General features: G+C 44.2%; 1 protein-coding gene across 6 annotated transcripts in view; it reads right to left on the minus strand.

Annotated features, from left to right (window-relative positions):
• Nucleotides 1-5,626: 5,626 nt before the first annotated feature.
• rnf24 (ring finger protein 24) overlaps nt 5,627-24,262 on the minus strand; it is a 173,704-nt gene continuing 155,068 nt past the window's right edge. For all 6 annotated transcript variants that reach the window (XM_063047102.1, XM_063047099.1, XM_063047100.1 and 3 more), the window contains 2 exons: nt 15,864-15,943; nt 5,627-13,691 (listed from right to left, as the gene is read on the minus strand). In XM_063047102.1, coding sequence (XP_062903172.1) covers nt 13,580-13,691; nt 15,864-15,943 — 192 coding nt within the window. In that variant the 3' untranslated portion in view covers nt 5,627-13,579. The remainder of the gene's footprint in view (nt 13,692-15,863; nt 15,944-24,262) is intronic.

A 24,262-nucleotide genomic window follows, 5' to 3' on the forward strand; every position in this document is an offset into this window, starting at 1 on the left:
TGTATCTCTGTAAATAGCATGTTGAATCATCGTCTTTTTCATGTTTACACTTAGGAGAGGGCTATTAGACAAATTGCAATCCGACATTGTCAAAAGGTGGTGCCTCAAAAAGACAGCATCTGTCATTAAGGACCCTCCCCATCCTGGACAAACCCACCTCTCATTATTACCATCAGGGAGAACGTACGGCACCCTCATTACACACACTCAACCTTGTAGGAACAGCTTCTTCTGATCAGCCATCAGATTTCTGAATGGTCCAGGAACTATTTTACTCTCTTTTTGCACTATTTATGTATTTATTTGTTACATTTCTTATTGTAACTTACAGTAACTTTATTTAAAACAACAAATTTCACATTATATGTCAGTGATAATAAACTTGAACAGAAAAGATTCTGCAGATGTTGGAAATCCAAAGCTTGACATACAAAACGCTGGAGGAACTCAGCAGGTGAAGTAGCATCTATGGAGAGGTATAAATAGTCGATGTTTTGGACCGAAGTCCTTCTTCAGGGCTGGAAAGGAAGGGTGAAGAAGCCAGAATAAGATGGGTGGAGTGGAACAGCTAAAACCAGGTAAGGGGGAAGGTAGGTGGGTGGATTCTGATTCTGAAAACCTCGATAATCCGCTATCTATTGTTTGTCAGTCGAAATGATTTGGCATCAGCTAATTGATGGCTAATTCCCACACTCCTTTAAAACTCATGAAGACCCTGTTCCCATGCTCCTTTTAAACTCACCAGGTTTAGTTTCTTGTAATCTCCTTCCACTCAACTGATTCAATGGGACATTTTATCATACTAGCTACGGTATAGAAATTGGGATGTTACGTTGCAGTTGTACAAGGGGTGAGGTCACATTCAGACTGTCATGTTCACTTTTGGTTCACCCTGCTATAAGAAAGTGTGGATGAAGTTTACAAGGACATTGCCAGAACTCAAGAGGTTAAGTGGGATGAACTTTAGTCACTGGGGTGCAGGAGCATGATATTTGATATTATAGAAGTGTATAAGACCACAAGGGTCACAGACAGGGTGAACGTACGCAGTCTTTTTCACAGGGTTAGGGAGTCAAGAATTAGAGGGCATAGATTTAGGGTGAGGGGTGAGAAATTTAATAGGAACCTGGGGACCTTGTGGGTGGTCAATATATGAAACGAGTTGGAAGTGGTTGAGGCAGGTACATTTGAACAAGTATGTGAACGGGGACATGTATAGAGAAGGTTTAGACCAGGGGCTACCAACCTTTTTTTATGCCATGGACCAATACCATTAAGCAAGGGGTCCGTGGACCCCGGTTAGGAACCCCTGGTTTAGATGTATATGGACTATATATAGGCAGATGAGACCATCTTAGATCACCATGGATCAACTGGCTTGTTTCCCTGCTGTGACTGTACTGTATAATGCCTGAAAAGAAGGAGAATTAAACATGTCTTGGTGTATTAATAGGAGCAGTATCCATTTGTCTGGAACGTCTGTCAGTCCAGCACTACCAAGTTCCCAACATTGTCAGAACAGTTACTTTCTTTCATTCATTCAGTTCTGGAACCAACCTGGTAGGTGATACAGAAACGTCCCGGCCAAGGCAGTATGACTGAAAAACAACTTCTTCCTCAGGGCTGTTGTGCAGGTGAATAATGCTATAACCTGGCTTGCCAATGGCCTTTGAGTGTTATGGTCTATCAAAGTCACTTGTATGTAAATATGGAAACTTTTTTAAAATTAAGCATACGATATGCATTGTAAATATCTGTTTTGTATGTACTCGTTGTCTTGAGCAATGACAATAAAGTTCTATTCTGTTCAAGCCTAATCACTACCTCAGTATAGTAACACTATGACAACTTTGCACTACAGTTTTGCATTTACTTGTTCCAGTTATGTCCTTGCATAATCAGTTATAATTTATACTGTTAATTTATGTTTTTCTTGTGAATGTTGTGTGTCTGATGCTACATATCTGTGATGCTGCTTCATTTCACCAGTGCTTACCGGAAAGCGTAGGGGTGATGAAAAAAAATATAGAACAGAGTATAGAAGCAAGGAGGTAATACTGAAATGGCACTGGTCAGGCTGCACTTGGAATATTGTCAACAGTTTTGGGCCCCTTATCTCAGAAAGGATATGCTGTCATTGGAGAGAGTCCAGAGGAGGTTCATGAGGATGATTCTGGGAATGAAGGGGTTAACATATGAGGAGCATTTGGCAGCTTTGGGCCTGTACTCGCTGGAATTTAGAAGAATGCAAGGGGATCTCATTGAAACCTACCGAGTGTTGAAAGATGTTTCCTGTGGTGGGGGTATCCAGAACTCGAGGGCACAGCGTCAAAATTGAGGGCGACCTTTTAGAACACAGGTAAGGATGAATTTTTTAGCCAGAGAGTGGTGAACCTCTAATTTTTGAAATTAGACTGGAGTGGAGTCCAAGTCTGTGGGTATATTTAAAGCGGAGGTTGATAGCTTCCTGATTGGTCAGGGCTTCAAAGGATATAAGACCATAAGACAAAGGAGCAGAAGTAGGCCATTCGGCCCATCGAGTCTGCTCCGCCATTTTATCATGAGCTGATCCATTTTATCCTATTTAGTCCCACTGCCCCGCCTTTTCACCATAACCTTTGATGCCCTGGCTACACAGATACCTATCAATCTCTGCCTTAAATACGCCCAATGACTTGGTCTCCACTGCTGCCCATGGCAACAAATTCCATAGATTCATCACCCTCTGACTAAAAAAATTTCTTCACATTTCTGTTCTGAAAGGGCGCCCTTCAATCCTGAAGTCATGCCCTCTCGTACTAGACTCCCCCATCATGGGAAACAACTTTGCCACATCCACTCTGTCCATGCCTTTTAACATTCGAAATGTTTCTATGAGGTCTCCCCTCATTCTTCTAAACTCCAAGGAATACAGTCCAAGAGCGGACAAACGTTCCTCATATGTTAACCCTCTCATTCCCGGAATCATTCTAGTGAATCTTCTCTGTACCCTCTCCAACGTCAGCACATCCTTTCTTAAATAAGGACACCAAAACTGCCCACAGTACTCCAAGTGAGGTCTCACCAGCGCCTTACAGAGCCTTAACATCACATCCCTGCTCCTATACTCTATTCCTCTAGAAATGAATGCCAACATTGCATTCGCCTTCTTCACTACTGACTCAACCTGGAGGTTAACTTTAAGGGAATCCTGTACGAGGACTCCCAAGTCCCGTTGTATCTCAGAACTTTGAATTCTTTCTCCATTTAAATAATAGTCTGCCCCTTTATTTTTTCTGCCAAAGTGCATAACCATACACTTTCCAACATTGTACTTCATTTGCCACTTCTCTGCCCATTCTTCCAATCTATCCAAGTCTCTCTGCAGACTCTCCATTTCCTCAGCACTACCGGCCCCTCCACCTATCTTCGTATCGTCAGCAAACTTAGCCACAAAGCCATCTATTCCATAATCCAGATCGTTGATGTACAATGTAAAAAGAAGCAGCCCCAACACTGATCCCTGTGAAACACCACTGGTAACCAGCAGCCAACCAGAATAAGATCCCTTTATTCCCACTCTCTGTTTCCTGCCAATTAGCCAACGCTCTATCCACGTATGTAACTTTGCCGTAATTCCATGGGCTCTTATCTTGTTAAGTAGCCTCATGTGTGGCACCTTGTCAAACGCCTTCTGAAAATCCAAATATACAATATCCACTGCATCTCCCTTGTCTAGCCTACTGGCAATTTCCTCAAAAAATTGTAATAGGTTTGTCAGGCAGGATTTTCCTTTAAGGAATCCATGCTGAGTTCTGCCTATCTTGTCATATTTCTCCAGGTACTCTGTAACCTCATCCTTGACAATTGACTCCAATGCTGAGAAAGCAGGTGTATAGGACTGATGGAATGATGGAGCGGACTCGATGGGCTGATTGGCTTAATTCTGCTCCTCTGTCTTATGGTCTTAGTCAGAGGTAGTTCTTTTTATTTAAACAGAGAGAGGTATTTGCGTAGGACTTGCTGCTGGGATTGGTGGTAGATTAGGGACATGGATGAAAGGAAAATGGAGTCCTATGTGGGAGTTCAGATTGATCTTTAGAGTGAAGTTAAGGGTCGGCACAACATTGTGGGCCAAAGAACCTGCACCTTGCTGTATTATGTTCTTGTGCATATGATAATAAACTCAACTTTGAATTCCTCCTTGTTACATACTTCATGGATATCTTGTGACTGTCTTATGAGGATGATGTAATGGTCTTGCGGAGGTCACGATATAATTTTCCCACTGATGTGAGGTCACGTGATGACCTGTTCTCAACAGGTATATAAGGGTACGCAGGTGACGCAGTTAGTTTTCAGTTTAAATCATCAAATACTCCGCAATGCTGCGTATTTGTCCCATGACACAGTTTAGTTTTAGAACAGAGTTTTACTTTCTATTATAAGTAGTATTGGAGAGTGAAGACCCTACCAGAATTCAGGAATTCGGTGAGTCGAATAAAGTTGGTGTCGTTTGGCAGTTTTGTAAAGGATCGGCCTTGTTGATTCTCCGGTCAAGAGATAGTGACCTGAATCTAAGATAACTCTTGCCAAAAGAGCAAGGAAGTTCGTGCAAGGTTTGCTCGCCAGGAAAAAGGTCAGTTCCTTTTAAGCCGTTTATTTTCGTTGTTGTGAATCCTGCGGACAAGGCAGGTTCCGGCTGGGATCAGCAGTAATGACATGTCTTCGAGGAATTCTTTACTTTAGGGAAGTCTCTCCTAATTGACTGCATAAATCTCTTGGACTTTCGAATTTGCCATTCTAAGAACTGTGTTCGAATTTACCACTTTAAGAACTGTTTTCGCCTTTACCTTTTTAAGAACTGTTCCAGAGTAGCCGTACAGCAGTTAACTTCTGGTTAAGTTTGTCGTTTAAATACATTTCGCTATTTTTGAGCAAAGTTTAATAAATGTTTGTTTGTTTTTATAAAACCTGACTCAATTCTATATTAATTGTTGCCGGTCACGTGACACTCCTTCAATGACCAACAGCGTTTTAGGTAACAACAGATGCTTCAGACAGCCACTGCCAGAATGTGATTAAAATTCTTTACAATTAGGTGACATCCACTGAATGAAATTGTGACACTAAGATGCCATTCTACCACCATGGAGGCCCTTGAGTGCCAAAGGTGTTCAGTTTAAAGAAAAATTACCATGTAGATTTTAACAAAGCTTTTGTTACTGCTTTATATAGATAAAGTTCTACAACATCAGATGGGAAAAGAGAGAGATGGGAAGCTCTAATATCGATCCAAAATGGGATGAAAGTAAAAGGGATGATCTGAAGTGAATCATGGATGGAATCAAAGGGATAGAGAAACCCAGGAGTGGATCAGGATAGGGTGGAATGTACAGGGATGCTCTGAGATGGATCAGTATGGAATGGAAGGTACAAGGAAGCCCCAAAGTGGATCAGGCTGGAATGGGAGGGAAAGTTGATTGTACATGAACTTGATGTGAGGAACTGGATCTTAATGGATTGTGCAGCCCAGTACCAGATCAGGTAACTCCCTCTCCAGCACAATACTGAAAACACTGTAAGAAAGTGCCACAAGCCACCAGAGGTTTAATGATAAACCACGTCACACTCAACATTTCTGAAACCTCTTATTTATTTACAATTCCAGTCAAATCACATGCAAATATTCTGAAATACAATGCAATTAATTAGCAAAACAAAAGCCATCCAAATTTCAAAATAGCAATTAAATATACAAAAATATAGCTTACAAATAGCAATGTTTTAAAATATATTCTGCTGCAGAATTCTTATATAAACACGTCTATGAAACCAATATGCTTTGTTCCATAAACTTTTAGAGAGAAGATTTATTACAATAGAAGGCCACCCACAAGAAGATCACAGCATCTGCTCAAGGTTACGTTGCTACTGAAAGAATACACATTTTCGGTTTTTAGAAGTTGACCTCTTCTATCCAAAACATTTAGAAATCCACATCTTCACTCATTATAAGCTAAACCTTTAATAGTGGACTATTTAAAGTGGCTTTCATTACACCTTCAAACCGCTTCCATTAACTATGTCTGAACTGCGTCATAAAGCACTAGGGCTGATTAGAACGAGATGGCAGATTGGAGTGGAGAGAAGACGAGAGGTTTCCTTGGCAGAAAGGAAGAACTGACTGTAAAGTGGAAGGGAAGAGCTAAGAGACAAAGGACAGAGAGCAGAAAAGCCCAGTAGATTCAGCACCACTCTTTCTTCAAGCAGATCTCTGCAGTGGGACCACGGGTTATGAGGACTGAGATTACTTATTTCCTCCCAAATACATGAGAGATTCTGCAGATGCTGGAAATCCAGAGCAAAACACAAAACAAAATGCTGGAGGAATTCAACAGGCCAGGCAGCATCTACGGATAGAAATACACTGTTGACATTTTGGGCTGAGACATTTCATCGGGGGGTGGGAGGTGTGCGTGGAAATCCAACTAAATCCTATTGGATTGAAAAGCCTGGACAAAGTGGATGTGGAGAGGATGTTTCCATCAGTCGGATGGTTTAGAATCTGAAAGCACAGCCCCAGAATAAAAGGATATCCCTTTAAAACTGAGATAAGGAGGAATTCCTTCAACCATAAGGTGGTGAATTTATTGCCACAGGGAGCTATATATTCAAGGCAGGGATTGATAGGTTTTTTAGATTGGTAAGAGAGTTAAGGGCTGCCAGGAGAAAGCATGACAATGGGTTTGGGAAACAATAGGGCTGGCTTGAATGGTGGAACAGACTCGGTGGGCCAAGTGGCCTAATTCTGTACCTATAGTCTATGGTGGGGGAGGAGTGGACAGGTGTAGTGACTGAAAGTGAGAGGGGAAGGGAATTTAACCACTAAATACTGCAGCCGGGAACAAAATCCTGGTCTGACCAACTACATCTCAACATCTGCACTGGAGGGTCATGATAATGCCTTGTGTGTTTAGTCATAAAATGCTCACTTCTACTCAACACTAAGCCACGTGAACTCAAATACAAAGACCAGAAGCTGTGAGGTCCAATGAAAAGGCCACTTTGTTCTCCCTATTCTACAACACAGAGCTCCCTATTCAATGTCTAACACTGAGTTTCTTTGTAGAATAAAAAAATATAAACAAAAATGAAAAAACGAAAGATTTTGTAACGCAATCAGCTTTGGTAGCCTTTCAAGGAAGAATGTTGTAAGTATATTAACAGATTATAGGTAAATATATACATCATCGGTTATGAAGAAGCAACGTTTACCCACTCACTGGGTAAATGAGAAGTTGTTCTGTTTGGACAGCTGATGCCTAGTGCCATATCCGGAGAGGGGACTGGACCACAGCTGAAGTCAGGGGTCACAGAGACACAGCAAGGGAGCATTGCTCCCATGTCCCAACACTTCAAGTCATTTCAAGAAAGGATGATTCAGTTCAGCTGGCAACTGGGGAGTGTCAACAATGAAAATCCAACTGGAATAACAATTGCATTAATTCATTTCCTAGAAAACAATTTACACTGAATTCCTTCCTGTGGTAGTTGTACAGATACAGGAGGGCTGAACTGGGGCAGGGGTCTGGGTTCAATTCCAGCCACTATAAGAAGTTCGTACTGTATGTTCTCCCTGTGAACGTGGGTTTCTTCCACGTGCCCTGGTATCCTTCCACATTCCAAGGGATTAGTAGGTTAACTGGTCACATGGGTGTAAATGGATGGGCCAGAAGGGGCCCGTTTCTGTGCTTTATTCCTAAGTAAATGAAAAATAAATAAATAAATTCAGTGTGGAAGTGATTTTGATTTCGGGATCGTGTGCTGTTGGAAACCCTCTCACTGTAAGCTCATTTCTTTTAGATGAATTTCATTCAAAGCCTTTCTTTCAGAAACCTGGGGTAACTTGAGTTTTGTACATCCCATCAGTTACCAAATTCCCAATAGTGTGATTCAGGTATATGTAAACCTTAATCAATGTCACTTAACTGGTATCTCCACATAAGACCCGTGGAGTGATTCTATTTTATTTCTTTGCTCTACTGTGAATGCCTGCAAGTAAATGAGCCTCAGGGTAGTATATGGTGACATACATGTACTTTGATAATAAATTTACCTTGAACTTTGTTTAAATGAACACTCTTGTGACTTAAACAAGGGGAAACGCAACATCCGGTCAGAGAGGGAGAGAACAAACAGTGACCACTGGATGAAAAGTCATCTGTACAACTATGAAGCAGGCGCAGTTAGATTTCTCAGAAATACCCCAGAAATTCGTGAAGCAAAGGCTTTGAATGAAAACCCTAACCAAAACAGAGTGTTATTGTTACTTTCCCAAGTTCAGTTACCCATCACCTCAACACAGTACAGTGGCCCCCCCCATAAAAATGACACTGGATCAAATGCTTCCTTCCAGGTCAAGCACAACGTTTGGCACATTGTTCTAACCATCGTGCAATCTTCTTCACTGTTGGGGCAAGCTTCTGTCAGTATTCATAACGTCAGCTATTGCTCAGGAACTGCCATTTTTCACCTGGTGTTGCATGCTTTATGTAAAAATTAAATCCCCATTTGTTAGATTTGTTGATTTGTCACAGGCCTATGTGCTGCCTTTGGGAGAGTTTGTTCTTCAGCTGAGATGGGGGCATTTGCTAAGCCTCAAACTTTAGCTACATTCTTGAAGTATTCCCATCATTCCTTTGTAACTGCAGTTCCCAATACCTTCACCCAACTGCCTATTTTGAGTTCCTTACATTCGTACCCTTCTTGCCCAATATATAGTATCAAGCTTCAACTCAAAGCAACAGACTGCTAGAATCTGGTCAACTATGTTCCAATGACGGCTCGGCGGGAAGAAAGTACATGGTGTCTGAGGATGGGAGTCTTCAAATGCCCATCTCCTTATGGTCTCCATCTACTTCCCATTTCTCTTCAGGCTCAACAGGGATTGGGAACTCATCCTTTAGGAAACTGTGCGAGCCAGGTTCACGTGTCAGTCTTAAGGTGGTACATCAAGCCAGAAAGTGTTCTATTTGGAGTAGTTTAATATAATAATCTCACTTTTCTTATTCCTTCTAACTTGACAGGACTGAGTAAATCTGAGGCAGCAACTGACTTGTGGAGAGATCTATCAATGTTAACAATGACCTTTCTTCAGGGCAAGTCTCCACAAAGGGGTATGGTGTGGTCTCACCTCTGGGGCTCACTGCCAAGGCCGTTCATCAGTTTGGGCAGCTGACAAGCAGCAAGAACCTTGCAGGAGTTCTTCCGAATTCCTCTGTTGAACCTGGGGCTGGGGGAAGCGGTATCACAAGTGCTGGAGAACATTTCCACTAGCATCTCCTGACGTGCAAGGAGATGGGAGAGTACTGGACAACATGATAGGCTGTGAATGGCACACAAAGACATCATATAGTGAGTCCATCTTAGACATTCTTACTAATTAAGAACCGATCGACCTCCACTTTAAATATACTCAAGAACTTGGCCTCCACAGTCTTCTGTGGCAATGAATTCCACAGATTCACCACCCACTGGCTAAAGGAATTCCTCCTCATCTCTGTTCTAAAGGGACACCCCTCTATTTTAAGGCTGTGCCCTCTAGTCCTAGACTACTGATAGGAAACATCCTCTCCAAATCCTTCAAGGCCTTTCAGCCACTCTGGGGTTTGGTGGCTGGGCTGTTAGCTACGTTAAGCGGCTTAGCACCCATACGGTAAGTGGGCACAAAGACATTAGTCAGACGAAGAAGGCATCATTATCCAGCTCAATTTTGACTTCAATGCATCTAAGATTATTCTTTGCAAGGGAGGCTGGATACTTAGGGGAACAGGTAGACATATTGTTTTAAAATTTCATCTGGAAATAACAATCTCTTCCATCATCGTACCTGATCCCTACAGCTCCACTTAGGAATGGAATTGTCTCTGCATGGAGAAGGGGCAGATCTACCCTGATTCTGGCTTCGCATCAAGCAGTTTGAAATTTGTTAAACTAGTGGCTCGCAAACACAGGCTAGCAACAGAATGCAACATTAAAAGGTGGAAATTAAAGATCCGGAGACGATCCTAATGCAGATAAACAGGATTACATCGATGGACAGAAGGTCAGTGTGGTGGGCTGAGGAGTGGCCTTTGTGCCCACTTACCTTGTGGGTGTGTGCCTCTCCATGACTATAAAGGTCACAGGGCTAATAACTGTTTTGCACACACACACACATCCTTCCCCTTGCAGTGTTCTCTCTTCTCCCCCCTCCCATCGGGCTGAAGATACAAAAGCCTGAAAGCACATACCACCATGGACAAGCACAGCTTCTATCCCGCTATAATAAAACTATTGAACCGTTCCCTACTACGTCAAGGTGGACTCTTGACCTCATAGTCTACCTCATTATGATCGTGTACTTTATTGTTTACCTGCACTGCACTTTCTCTGTAGCTGTTACACTTTATTCTGCATTGTTATTGCTTCATCTTGTTCTACGCCAATGCACTGTGTAATGATCTGATTGGTATGAACAGTATGCAAGACAGACTTTTCACTGTATTGTGGTACATGCGACAATAGTAAACCAATATCTGGAATGGAAGCAACACCAGTCTGATCCTACTCTCCACTGCATATCTCCATATTCATGTAGTTCCCTACATTTGAACCTTCCTCTCACCAGCTGGATTAAAATGGCCACTCTCCAACCACCTGCACTTTACTCCTCTCCCACCAATCCCCCTCCCCCCCCCACACACACACACACACACACACACTCTGAGCAAATGGTTATTCTGCAAGGCCTTGAGGAACAACCAAGTGGAGGGCCTCCAGAGATTCTCCCACTTCATCTTACTGATACTGAGGACTGGTGAAAATAGATGTTCTCCTTGAAGAATGGAAGACTGAGGGTAGATGTGAGCAGGATACGGAGGCAGGGTTAGTAGAAGGAACATCTCCCATTAAGCAGATGGTTCGAAGAGCTGATTTTAAGAGTTGGACAAAAGTTATAATAGGGCAGAGATCGATAGTTCTGATTGGCCAAGGGGTTAAGGGTTAGAGGAAGGTGGTGGGAAATGGTGTTTAAAAAAATCAGTCATGGTCACAGACACAGGCACTTCAGCCCACCTAGACCATTCTGAACCGTTATTCTGCTTAGTCCTGTCGACCTGCATCTGACCATTGGTCTCCATACCCATCCAATCCATGTACTTATCCAGACTCTATTAAATGGAGAAATTGAACCCACATCCACCATTTCCGCAGGCAACTCTTTTGCATAACCTCACCACGCTCTGAGCGAAGAAGTTTCCCTTTGTGTTAAACATTTCAATTTTCACACTTAACCCATGACCTTCAGTTCTAGTCTCACCCAAGCTGAGTGGAAAACCTAGCATCTACCCTACTTATACCCCTCATAATTTTGTACACCTACTTGACGGGCTGAATGGCCTAAATCTGCTCATATGATTTATGGTCTAAAAGCACTTTGACTTGGAGTGTGGAGAGGATCTGGGGTTCCCTTTCTAAGCCAGTGGTACAGGCAGTATCAGAGTATTGGAAAGACATTTGTGAGAGTAAAGTCAGTGGGAAAGAAAGGGTATCAGACTGCAAACTCTTTAAGGAGCTAGTACACACTTGATGGACTGGATGGACCCCTAATGGTGCTGCAACAATTCTCTGATTGTATAATTGTTCACAGCTGTTGTCATCTCATTACACGCACACCTAATGTCCCAGGTCCGGGGTAGTTCACAGACCATGCACTCCAGGGCTTGATATTTTAGGGATAGAAAATTTGCAGCAACGTGCTATCTGCTGGAGGGACTTGGCTGGGCGAGCAGCATCTGGGTGTGGGCAGAGGGATGAGGGATTGTCACAATTTTGGGTTGCAGCCCTGAATCAGAACCATTCAGTCTCCTGCGTCTCCATAGAAACCGGGGGCTGAGCAGAGTGAGTGGGGGTCCTGTCTGAGGAGCCACCGTAACTGCCTCCTGCACCATAACATGCAAATGATTCCGTGTGTCCAGGATGGGCAGCTGAAAATAATTGGCTGAATAGCTAAAGAGACCCGGAGCTTTGCAACCTCGGTGCAACCGTGAACTAACAAGGTGGAAAGGGTTTGCGATGGTGCACCACCGGACCTGAGGCAGGGGGCTCAACGAAAGAAGGGAAGTCAATGCTGTTCTACAGCGAACAGACTCACTCATTTCTGAGACGTGCTTGAACATTTTATCTAAAGGCCCGGGGCTCAAATAGGACGCGGAACGTCAGTGAGGTTGAAGTAGGTTTTGAGGCGGCTGCACCTGCCTCGCACGTGACGGCTCGGCAATCGCCGTGGAGACGCTGTCAATGTAGTGCTTTGCTTGTGTGTGGGGGTGGGGTGGGGGGTGGGAAGATGAACAGCATGTGGGAAATGACTGTTTGGTGAATGATCTGGGGAGGCCTCCTCCTCCCTCCCTCCCCGCTCCCACCACTCCCCAACAGAGAGGTTGCTGGAAAATTTTGCTGCTGTACTGCACTGCTCAATCACCTTGGTTACTAAAGAGAGGGATTTCACCCTGTGCTGGCAGCCTTTTCCAGCATTCCTCCCCTCCCCCGCCATCTGTGTTTCATTCCATTATTAACATCCGTTAAAAAATACGATAAATAACATTTTAAACCTAATTATATCATGGTCTACTCAGAATCTCACTGTCGCCCACTTTCCATCCCCTCCTCTAACCGTCACGTTTCAGCCTTGGATCAGCCCCACATAAAAAGTATCAGACATGCCTGAAACAATTAGCCCATTGTACAAAAATCCGTTTTGCTTTAGCAAAGAAACTCTCCGAGCGAGCTGTCAGTCCTCCAGCTAAATTGGTAATGTTCAGCATTCGGGTTTGACCTTCCTGTCCAAACCCTCTCCTGCACACAAGCTCACAACTCGTCTCCCACAGGGTTTCCACGTCCTGGTTGGGGAGGAGCGAGGCGGCCAGGTGTTGGCGAGGGAGTTGGGCGCACGATGTCAGGCACAGGGGAAGAATTGCTCTCTGGGGATCCAGCTGCCATTTCCAGCTAAGGGTTGAAGTTCAGATCTTTGAGCTTTGCACGTAGGCGAAGTTTCTTCCTCAGAGAACAACATTTGTTTCCTTGATCTGTCATTCCCTTAAAATTGCCAACGTAGCTTTATTGCTACCGAACTTGGCACAGCTTGCAGGTAAAACAGTTCCCCCGCCACCATATACTTCTGACCCTGCCGCGCTGTACCCTTGACTGTCAACGTTCAGGAGGGGGAAGGAGTCAGAGTAAAGTGCCCCACTGCAAATAGCTCAAGTCAATGTGACCACTGCATCATTAAGGCAGGTCCAGCAGCGATTCCCAGCCGATCCAACGACAAAAGTGCTTTGGCTCGTGGTGATTTCCCAGTCTGCCCCCAACACCGGGTGACTGCTGATCAGATTCTCTTCCAGGCAGATGCTGCCTTCGTTACCGTGTTGTGGATCAGCTCCATCACAGACACAGAAATAGAAACAAAAAATAAAATAAACAATAGTAATGACAAAAAATATATAGTAAACCCTTCTCGTGCGTTGCTCAGTTGGGGAGGGGAAGGGGTTGGTGGTGGGGATTACACAAGATTGTCTGTCCCATTCACAGTTCCAGGCTCTTGGTCATTTTGCAGGACGGGTGTGTTGCAAAGTGGACAAACCTTTCTCACCTCCAGCCACTTGATCAGGCACCTATGAGGGAAGAGAAACAAACTTTATAGGCAAACACACCAACTGCAACCTCTGGGTCACAACTGATTCCCCATAGGTCCACGGGGCAAGATTTTCCCAACTTTGGACGCAAAGTGAGTTGTGAGCTCTCTCGGGTTCAGAACAAGCTAGATAAAAGGAAAAGAGTATTCCCTTGCCTCTGTGCACTCTGCCCAACACGAAGAACATAGAACATTACAGCACAGTACAGGACCTTCGGCCCACAATGCTGTGTCAATATTTTAACGTACTCTAAGACAATCCAACCCTTCCGACCGACAAAGCTCTCCATGAAGACGGTAGGAGCAATACACAGGAAGCTGGAGGAACTCAGCGGGTCAGACCACATCCATGGATGGAAGCGGCCAACTGAGGGGTCTCGGCTTGAAGGGTCCACTGCCCATCTCCACCCACAGGTAATCTCTAACCTGCTGAGCTCCTCCAGCATCTTGTGTGGTGCTTTAGACTGCAGCATCTGCAGTCACTTGCAGCTCCATGAGAAAGGTATGGTTTGCCGATGTGGAGCGGCCGCCCCTTCACCCCATGCCCTTAGATCTGGTCCAGATACAACAGATGGCACAGAATTAACTTTATGTCAAATTTGGTTGACAACTCAGTTTCCCACTACCTTCTCATCCACAGCTCTACAATCCTCTCTGAAGCTGATATTTCTAGGACAGAGAAAATGCTTAAAACCTCCCTAGAAGAATTTAACCTCTCCAGCTATACATGGGAATCCCTGGCTTGTGAGTCCTTAAAGTGGAGGGCAGCATCTGGGTAGGCACAGAGCTCTTTGATTCCCTATGTTGGGGTAACTAAGGCCATTCGTAGTGTCCTGATTTACCTCTCCATCAGCCTCATCAACTTACTGCCTGTACACCGGAATTTAGAAGAATGCAGGGCATCTCATATTAACCTACCAGTTGTTGAAAGAACTGGATAAGGTGGAAGTGGAGAGGATGTTTCCTCTGATGAAGGTGTCCAGAACTAGAGGGCACAACCTCAAAACTGAGGGGTGACCTTTTAGAACAGAAGTAAGGAAGAATTTTTTTAGCCAAAGTGTGGTGAATCTGTGGAATGCTCTGCCCCAGACTGCGGTGGAGGTCAAGCCTGTGGGTGTATTTAAAGCAGAAGTTGATAGATTCCTGATTGGTCAGGGCATCAAGGAATATGGTGAGAGGGCAGCTGTATGGGGTTGGAAGGGATCTGGGATCAGCCATGATGTTTTGTGGTGCGTACTTGGAGGGCTGAATGGCCTATGTCTTGTGGTCTTATCAGACATTTGCCCTGCCTGTGGTGGGTTCTGCAGATCATGTACAGGACTGATCAGTCAGCTCAGATTAAAGATTAGTTTTATTTGTCATATGTACATCAAAATGTACAGTGAAATGTGACATTTGCGTCAAATGAAATCAGCAAGGATTGTACTGGGCCGTGCTTTCTCAATAGCCCAATGTGTCCATCTTTTAGAAAGTTGGAGTCTTCAAACTCGTGGGCGATAAGAGAATGTACAAATTCCTCACAGACAGCAGCAGGAATCAAACCTCACACTTACAGCCAGTGCTGTAATATTTACTGTCCGTTGCACTGCTGGCGTTCAGGGCAGGAATAAAGGTCATCCATCCCCATCAGTCCTTGGCCAAGGATTCTTCATTGCTGTTTCTGCACCAATGTGCTTTTGACCAGTTAGGTTTGTTAGCTCTGAGCTGAACCCCTGAACCTGGAGAACAGGAGCCTCTACCCTTTGACCTGTTAGGCACCATGTTCCACAGCACAAGGCCCTGACACCAGTGAACATAGCTCTCCGAATCATTAAGGCACACAATTTCCAAGCCCTACAAAAAGTAGTGGTCCTGTTGGAGACTGGTGCTGTAATAGCGTTATGTTAACTGCCGTGGTACCAGGCAGCACAGAACTGAACTGCAGCAGAGGAAGCTCATCCTTGGCCCCAAGGGACAGCTGAAGAGTTAAAGGTGAATTTGGCCCCTTTCCTGATCAGGCTTGTTCTGGATTTCTATTTGGTATCTTCAGGAAAACCATGCACAGATTTCAGCTGTCAACACTGGACGATTGCTGTACTGGTTAAACACCACCTCCCGACCCCCGCAAGTTGCACATGGTCGCACGTTGCTTCACAACCTCCACAGCACTCACTTTCTGTGAAACGCATGCTTGCACGGGCAGATTCCCAGCTCGTCCTTTGACTTGAACTCCTCCAAGCAGACTGCACAAATCTGTTAGACAAAACACAGACACATTATCAGTTATTTGGAACTTATTATAAAGGTTACTGAACTAGGCTGACATGTAAAGACATTAAAATGGGTTAAGACCATAAGATAGGAGTAGAATTTGGCCATTTGGTCCATTGAGTCTGCTCTGCCATTCCATCATGGCTGGCTTATCACCACTCTCAACTCTATTCTCCTGCCTTCTACCAGTAACTCTTGACGCCTTACTAATCTAGAACTTATCAACCTCTGTTTTAAATATATTCAATAACTCGGCCTCCACAGCTGACTGGGGCAATGAATTCCACAGATTCACTACCCTCTGGCTAAAGAAATTCCTCCTCAGCTCTGTTCTGAAGGGATCTCCTTGTACTCCAAGGATGTGTCCTCTGGTCCTGGACTCCCCCCACCATATGAAACATCTCATTCTTCCAAACTGCAGTGAATACAGGCCCAGAGTCATCAAATTCACCTCACATGTTAACCCTTTTATTCATAAAATCATTCTTATAAATCTGCTCTGGACCATTTCCAATGCCAGCGCATCCTTTCTTAGATATAGGATACAAAACCACTCACAAAATATTTTAACCAATGTCTAATAAAACCTTGGGTACATGTATTGATTACATCACAGCCTGGTATGGAAACACCAATGCACATAAACAGAAAAGCCTTCGAGGAGTGAAGGAGTACCTTACACCTCCTTTAGTAGAGATGGATCTTCACCCAACTAGTTAATGCCACAACATCCATGCTTCCTTTCCCTCTCCACTTCTCTAAGGAGAGGGTCACCCCCAGGAATCTAATCCAGCGTCCTGATATTCAAGGAATTCCTGATGCTAATATGCGCAAAGAGTGGATTACCAGGGGTAGTGATGGAGGCAGATATGATAGTGGAGTTTAAGAGGCTGTTAGAAAAACAGATAAAAGAGTAGGCAAAAGAAATGTAGTGTAATTCAGAATGAAACCTTTATTTTAAAGAAAAGTAACTTAATACTGTCGTGTATCCTTATTGGAGTCAAAGTGGTCATGTTATGTTATGTCTGTAAGGAGTTTAGTGCATTGGTATCGTTTAACAGTGACTCCACGTTTTACTAAATCTCAGCACGTCGGTCCTTCTGTTCACCCTTTTATAGTTAACTGTATATCTATATCTATATATAATGGTAAGACTCTTGGCGGTGTGGAGATTCAGTGACATCTTGGGGTCCGTGCCCACCGGACACTCAAAGCTGCTGCGCAGGTTGACAGTGCTGTTAAGAAGGCGTATGGTGTGTTGGCCTTCATCAGTCGTGGGACTGAGTTCAAGAGCCGTGAGGTAATGTTACAGACATATAAGACTTTGGTCAGACCCCACTCGCAGTACTGTGTACAGTTCTGCTCACAGGATGGATGTGGATGCTATAGAGAGAGTGCAGAGATTTACAAGGATGTTGCCTGGATTGGAGGGCGTACCTATGAGAATAGGTTGAGTGAACTTGGCCTTCTCTCCTTGGAGCGACGGAGGATGAGAAGTGACCTGATAGAGCTGTATAAGATAATGAGAGGCATTTATCGTGTGGATAGCCAGAGGCTTCTTCCCAGGGCTGAAACGGCTAACACGAGGGGGCATAGTTTTAAGGTGCTTGGAAATAGGTACCGAGGGGATGTTTTCACATAGCGAGTTGTGGGTGCATGGAATGGGCTGCCAGTGAAGGTAGTAGAGGTAGATATAATAGAGTATTTTAAGAGACTCTTAGATAGGTACATGGAGCTTAGAAAAACAGGGGGCGATGTGGTACGGAAATTCTAGGCAGCTTCTAGAGTAGGTTACATGGTCAGCACAACATTGTGGGCCAAAGGGCCAGTAAAGTGCTGTAGATTCCTATGTTTCTCGTTATCTGTGTGTGGTTTCATCCCACGCTACAAAGGCACGTACAAGTTAGGGTTAATAAGCTGTGTGTGCCAGAAGCATGGCAGTACCTGTGGGCTGCCCCCCTCATCACATCTCCCGATCTTGTTGGCCTTTGACGCAAATGACACATTTCACTTTGTTTTGATATAGGTGTGACAAATAAAGTTAATCTCATGTTCAACGCAGAAATTATGGGCTGATGGGCTTGTTCCTGAGTTGTACTGATCACTGTTGCATAAAGAAAAATTTTGGTAACGCTGCTCCACAGTACAACAAATTCCATTAGTGTCTCACAGCAAGGGACAGATCTCCACAGAAGTGTGCGTAAGTGGCCTCTTCCTGTGTAATGATAATTCCGTGAAAGCGTTTGGCAGGGTTGGGGGCTAAGATGGTGGGATGGGGGGTGGGGGGAGCAGTTAATGGAGAGTGTGTATGTACTGGTGGGATGGCAGGGAGCTGTGGGTGTGCATGGAGATGTGCAGCTGAGATATGACTCATGCTGGGCAGGGAGATGATAATCTCCCTTCTGTCAGCTGCAGTTCTTTGCAATCCTGGCTCCACGCATCCGTTTGTTGAGCTCTCTGGGCTGTAACTGGCTCAGTGACTTGAGTTGGATATTTATCTGTGTAAGAAGAGAGAAATAATAACTGAGCATTTGACTTCCTTCTCGTTGCTGCCTTTGAGGAGGTGGTACAGGAATCTGAAGGTCCATGCACAATGATTGAAAAACAGCTTCTTCCTCTTTGCTGTCAGATTATTTATTTATTTAGAGATCAGCACAGTAACTGGCCCTTGTAGCCCAATGAGCCTGTGCCGTCCAAATATACCCCTGTGAACAATTATCCTCCTAACCCGTACATCTTTGGAATATGGGATTAAAGCAGAGCACCTGAGGGAAACACATGTGGTCATGGGGAGAAGGTACAAACTCCTCACAGCTGGCATTGGGAATTGGATAAATCCAATTCTGATTCTGATCCTTATCACAACCTTCCCCGAGTGCTGGAAAATACAGATTGAGAGCTGTACGTTACAACCTACTCTTCAAGGAGGTCACTTCTTAGTGTGGATTGAGACGTTACTGTCCGATCCGTAGGTCACATAATCTGTCTTTGTTCTTTACTCACATCACGTTGTGAGATTGACAGGCAATTAAATGTCTAATGAAAAAGGATCTAGTGCTTTTCCGGCATATATGATGAATAAACTCTTCTCAGGCTTCCAAACGGGTACAGGTACCAATTTTAACCCCTGGCTACTCATCATAGAATTCGTTTGGCTGCTGGAGAAACCACCATGGAATGCAACCTCACAACCTTAGGGATGATGTCCTTGTCCCAGCATCTCAGAAGGAAGGCCAAAGAACAAAGAAGACTCACCTTCCCTTTACGCAATGATTCTAAATGATGAATATTGCGGTGAACTGAAAAGTATTGATAATGGCTGAGGTCCCCCATATTGCAAAGACACTGCCCAGAAGATGGCAATGGAAAACCAGCTCTGTAGAAAAATTTGCCAGGAACAATCATGGTCAAGAGACCATGGTACATAACGATGATGATAATGAAGAAGGCTGAGATATGCACGGTGAATGGCAGGACACTAACAAGTACAGAGGACAGAGGGACATGGTCCGCGTGCACTGGAATCCCGGAAGGCAGCAGCACAGCAGATGAGGTGATGAAGAAACATAGAACACAGAAGAAACATAGAAAACCTACAGCACAATACAGGCCCTATGGCCCACAATTCTCTGCCGAACACGTACTTACTTCAGAAATTACCTAGGGTTACCCATAGCCCTTTCTTTTTCTAAACTCCATGTACCTATCCAAGAGTCTCTTAAAAGACCCGACTCTATCTGCCTCCACCACTGTCGCTGGCAGCCCATTCCACACACTCACCACTCTCTGAGTAAAAAGCTTACCCCTGACATCTCCTCTGTACCTACTTCCAAGCACCTCAAAACTGTGTCCTCTCGTGTTAGCCATTTCAACCTTGGGAAAAAGCCTCTGACTATCCACACGATCAGTGCCTCTCATCATCTTATACACCTCTATCAGGTCACCTCTCATTCTCCGTCGCTCCAAGGAGAGAAGGCCAAGTTCACTCAACCTATTCTCATAGGGCATGCTCCCCAATCCAGGCAACATCTTTGTAAATCTCCTCTGCACCCTTTCTATAGTTTCCACAGCTTTCCTGTAGTGAGGTGACCAGAACTGAGCACAGTACTCCAAGTGGGGTCTAACCAGGATCCTATATAGCTGTAACATTACCTTTCGGCTCTTGAACTCAATCCCATGGTTGATGAAGGCCAATACACCGTATGCCTTCTTAACCACAGAGTCAACCTGTGCAGCAGCTTTGAGTGTCCTATGAACTCGGACACCAAGATCCCTCTGATGCTCCACACTGCCAAGAGTCTTACCATTAATACTCTAATCTGCCATCATATTTGACCTACCAAAATGAACCACCTCACACTTATCTGGGTTGAACTCTATCTGCCACTTCTCAGCCCAGCTTTGCATTCTATCAATGTCCTGTTGTATCCTCTGACAGCCCTCCACAGTATCCACAACACCCCCAACCTTTATGTCATCAGCAAATTTACTAACCCATCCCTCCACTTCCTCCTCCAGGTCATTTATAAAAATCACAAAGAGTAGGGGCCCCAGAACAGATCCCTGAGGCACACCACTGATCACTAACCTCCATGCAGAATATGACCCATCTACAACCACTCTTTGCCTTCTGTGGGCAAGCCAATTCTGGATCCACAAAGCAAGGTCCCCTTAGATCCCATTGCCTCCTTACTTTCTCAATAAGCCTTACATAGGGTACCTTATCAAATGCCTTGCAGAAATCCATATACACTACATCTACTGCTCTACCTTCATCAATGTGTTTAGTCACATCCTCAAAAAACTCAATCAGGCTCGTAAGGCACAACCTGCCTTTGCCAAAGCCATGCTGTTTATTCCTAATCATATTATGCCTCTCCAAAGATTCATAAAGCCTGCCTCTCAGGATCTTCTCCATCAACTTACCAACCACTGAAGTACGACTCACTGGTCTATCTCTACTCCCTTTCTTGAATAAGGGAACAACATCTGCAACACTCCATTCCTCTGGAACTTCTTCTGTCCCCACTGATGATGCAAAGATCATTGCCGGAGGCTCAGCAATCTTCTTCCTTGCCTCCCACAGTAGCCTGGGGTACATCTCATCCGGTCCTGGTGACTTATCCAACTTGATGCTTTCCAAAAGCTCCAGCACATCCTCTTTCTTAATGTCTATATGCTCAAGCTTTTCAATCCATTGTAAGTCACCCCTACAAGAACCAAGATCCTTTTCCACAGTGAATACTCAAAGTGTACATTAATTCCCTGCTAGCTCCTCGAGATCAATACACACTTTTCCACTGTCACACTTAATTGATCCTATTCTCTCACGTCTTATCCTCTTGCTCTTCACAGAAGTCATAACCAATACTTGGTTTCATTAGCTGTAAGACAGGAGGAGGTTATGGAAGAACTATATGAAATGTTAGTTAGGCTACAGATGGAGTACAGAGTGTATATCTAGTTAGCACACAAAGGGAAGGGTGTAATTGCTCTGGGGAAGGTGTAGAGCGGTAGCTAGTAGTGTAACGCTATTACGGTGCCACTGGCCCGGGTTCAGTTCCTGCCGCTGCCTGTAAGGAGTTTGTACGTTCTCCCCGTGACCACGTGGGTTTCCTCCAGGTGCTCTCGTTTCCTCCCACATCCCAAAGATGTGCGAGTTCATAGGTTAATTAGTCACATGGTTGTAACCGGGTGGCATGGGCTTGTTGGGCCAGAAGGATCTGTTACTGTGCTATATCTCTAACTAATTAAAAATAGAATAAAGATTCACCAGGATGCAGCCGAGGATAGAGTGCTTCAGCTCTGAAGAGAGAACAGGGAGGCTGTGTTTGTTTTTCCAGCAGTAAAGAAGGCTGAGCAGGAGCCTTTATTCATTTATTTAGAGATACAGAGCAGAACATGCCCTTCTGGCCCAATGACTCGCACTGCCCAGCCACCCACTTATTTTCACTCCTTGCCTAATCACAGGACAATTTACAATGATCAATTAACCTACTAACTGGTATGTCTTTGGAATGCAGGAAGAAACCAGAGCACCTGGAGGAAAGCCATGCGATCACGAGGAGGACATGCAAACGTATAGACAGTGTTAGAATTGAAACCCCAAAGCCCCAAAGTGTAGTAGTGTTGCTAACTGCAATGCTTGATATAGTGCACAAAATTATATAGGGGTACAGTGTGGGAAACCTTTTCCATTAGCAAAGGCATAGGTTTAACCTAAGTAAGGGATTTAGAGAGGATTTGAGCTTCAGCTATTTACTCAGAATACTATTAAAATCTGGAGCACACTTCAGAGTAGAGGCTGTCATCTACTGGGTCATGTCGCATTGCTGGAAGATGAGATTAGGCTGATTAACTCTTTCGGGGCTAGAGCAAACACAAAGGGCTGAATTAATTTAATCTGTGTTATAAGAATTCTCCATTTTTGTCATTAAACATAGAAACATAGAAAATAGGTGCACTTTGCTCATGGGAGATCATTCTGCACAGCTCAGCTACATTAAAACAATGACGACATCCAGAAGAAGAATTTCATTGGCATTCAGTGGTTAGGTTCAAGTCCAAGGTAATCTGACTGTACATATATACAACCTTCCTCCAGACTCAAAACATATATATCACACACAGCACACAAAACAAAATTATAGATGCTCTAAGGTGCAAAGTGTCCAAGAGGAATGCAAAGCAACACACACTCAAAATGTTGGAGGAACTATGCAGGATCTATGGAGAGGAATGCTGCCTGACCAACTGAGTTCCTCTCACATGTGTGTGTGCTTGTGTAACACTGGGATTTCCAGTAGCTGCAGAATCTCTTGTATCTACAGGAATGCAAGAAACTTTTTAATGTATAGTTGGTCGATGCATTCGTGTGCAGAGGGATGAACTCAGAGCAATAGAGGTGAAGGGGAATAATGAAGGAAGGTTTGAAGGTTTCATGATCTTTTAGTGACAACATTGCAATGGACTGTGTATCTGCTACACGGCATGTTACAAGGTCATGAGTATAAATTTCAAAGCAAACTCGCTAACAGCAGAGATTCGAGACAGCAGAACAGCCCCGGATAATAACAAACACTTAGATAAATATCAGAAGATCTTGTGTCAGAGCTGCAGGCAGGTCATGTCTTTAAACTATCACCACGTCAATGGACTGTGTGCATCCACTGCTGAAGAATGTAAACCATCCCTATCGTACCTGAAGTAGACGTGAATATGAAAGCAGAGATAGGGTTTAAGGAATGGTGCCGGAATCTTGGGCCTTGGGCAAGGTTTAATGGATATGGTTTGTGGATTGGACTCTGTAGTTTATGTTATGACGTGTTTCTGGGCGTTCGATGTGTTTTTTGAACAGATTCTATGGCGTTTCGTTGTTTCAGAGCCGTCTGTGGGAAGACGAATCGTATACCGCATGCGTACATACTTCGGTAATAAATGTACTTTGAATCTTTAAAGAAGGTATGGTAGCCAAAGATACAGAGCACAGCAAGAACAGAGGCATTTGAGAAGTGTGCAAAGAGGAAACAGAAGACTCGATGCTTCCAGACCAAGTAGTGGATCTAACCAAGACCTCGAGTACCGCTGCTCAAGATAAAGATATAATAGTGGCCACTTTAATAAATTGCTAGCTGGTAATGCATTTTATCTCCCTCTCTCTCTTGCATACGATTAGTGAAAGGAATGGATAAACAATTTATTCTCCAGATGGCAATGTGAGATTGACCAATATCTGATGGAGAAGACTCGATGAGGCAAATAGCCTAATTCTGCTCCTCTGCCTTACAGTATACTGGAGTGCAAAATAAACACAAATAAGCCAAACCTATCCTTAAAGTGATGCCACACAAGCAATGAATTGACACCTTAACTCAGGACACGCATACACTAGAGACTTAAACATAGAAACAGCCCCTTCAACCATAGGACGTGTGTGTGGTTGGGTGGCGGGAGGGAGGAAAGGGGGCCTGTCCTACTGCAGATGTCGATTTGTCATCATGGTTGCATGTGGGCAAGCTACGTTAGCACCGGAATGGGCTGCCTCCTTGAACAACCTTAGGTTGTATTGGTTGTTAATCAAAATGACACATTTCACTGTCTGTTTCGATGAACATGTGATAGATAGGTGAATCTGAAGGGACTGTTTTCATGCTGTGACCCTCTAAGCCTATAACGCCCATGAGCAGAGAGCTCAGTCAGAGTATATTTTTGGAAGGGAGCTGGGGATTAGGGTGTGAAAGTCTAGCTGAGGCAGTTTCAGCTGAAGTGTTGGCTCTTGGGGCCATGTGACCATCTCTCTCA

The sequence above is a fragment of the Mobula hypostoma genome, chromosome 4 (assembly GCF_963921235.1).
Source record: "Mobula hypostoma chromosome 4, sMobHyp1.1, whole genome shotgun sequence".
NCBI lineage: Eukaryota > Metazoa > Chordata > Chondrichthyes > Myliobatiformes > Myliobatidae > Mobula > Mobula hypostoma.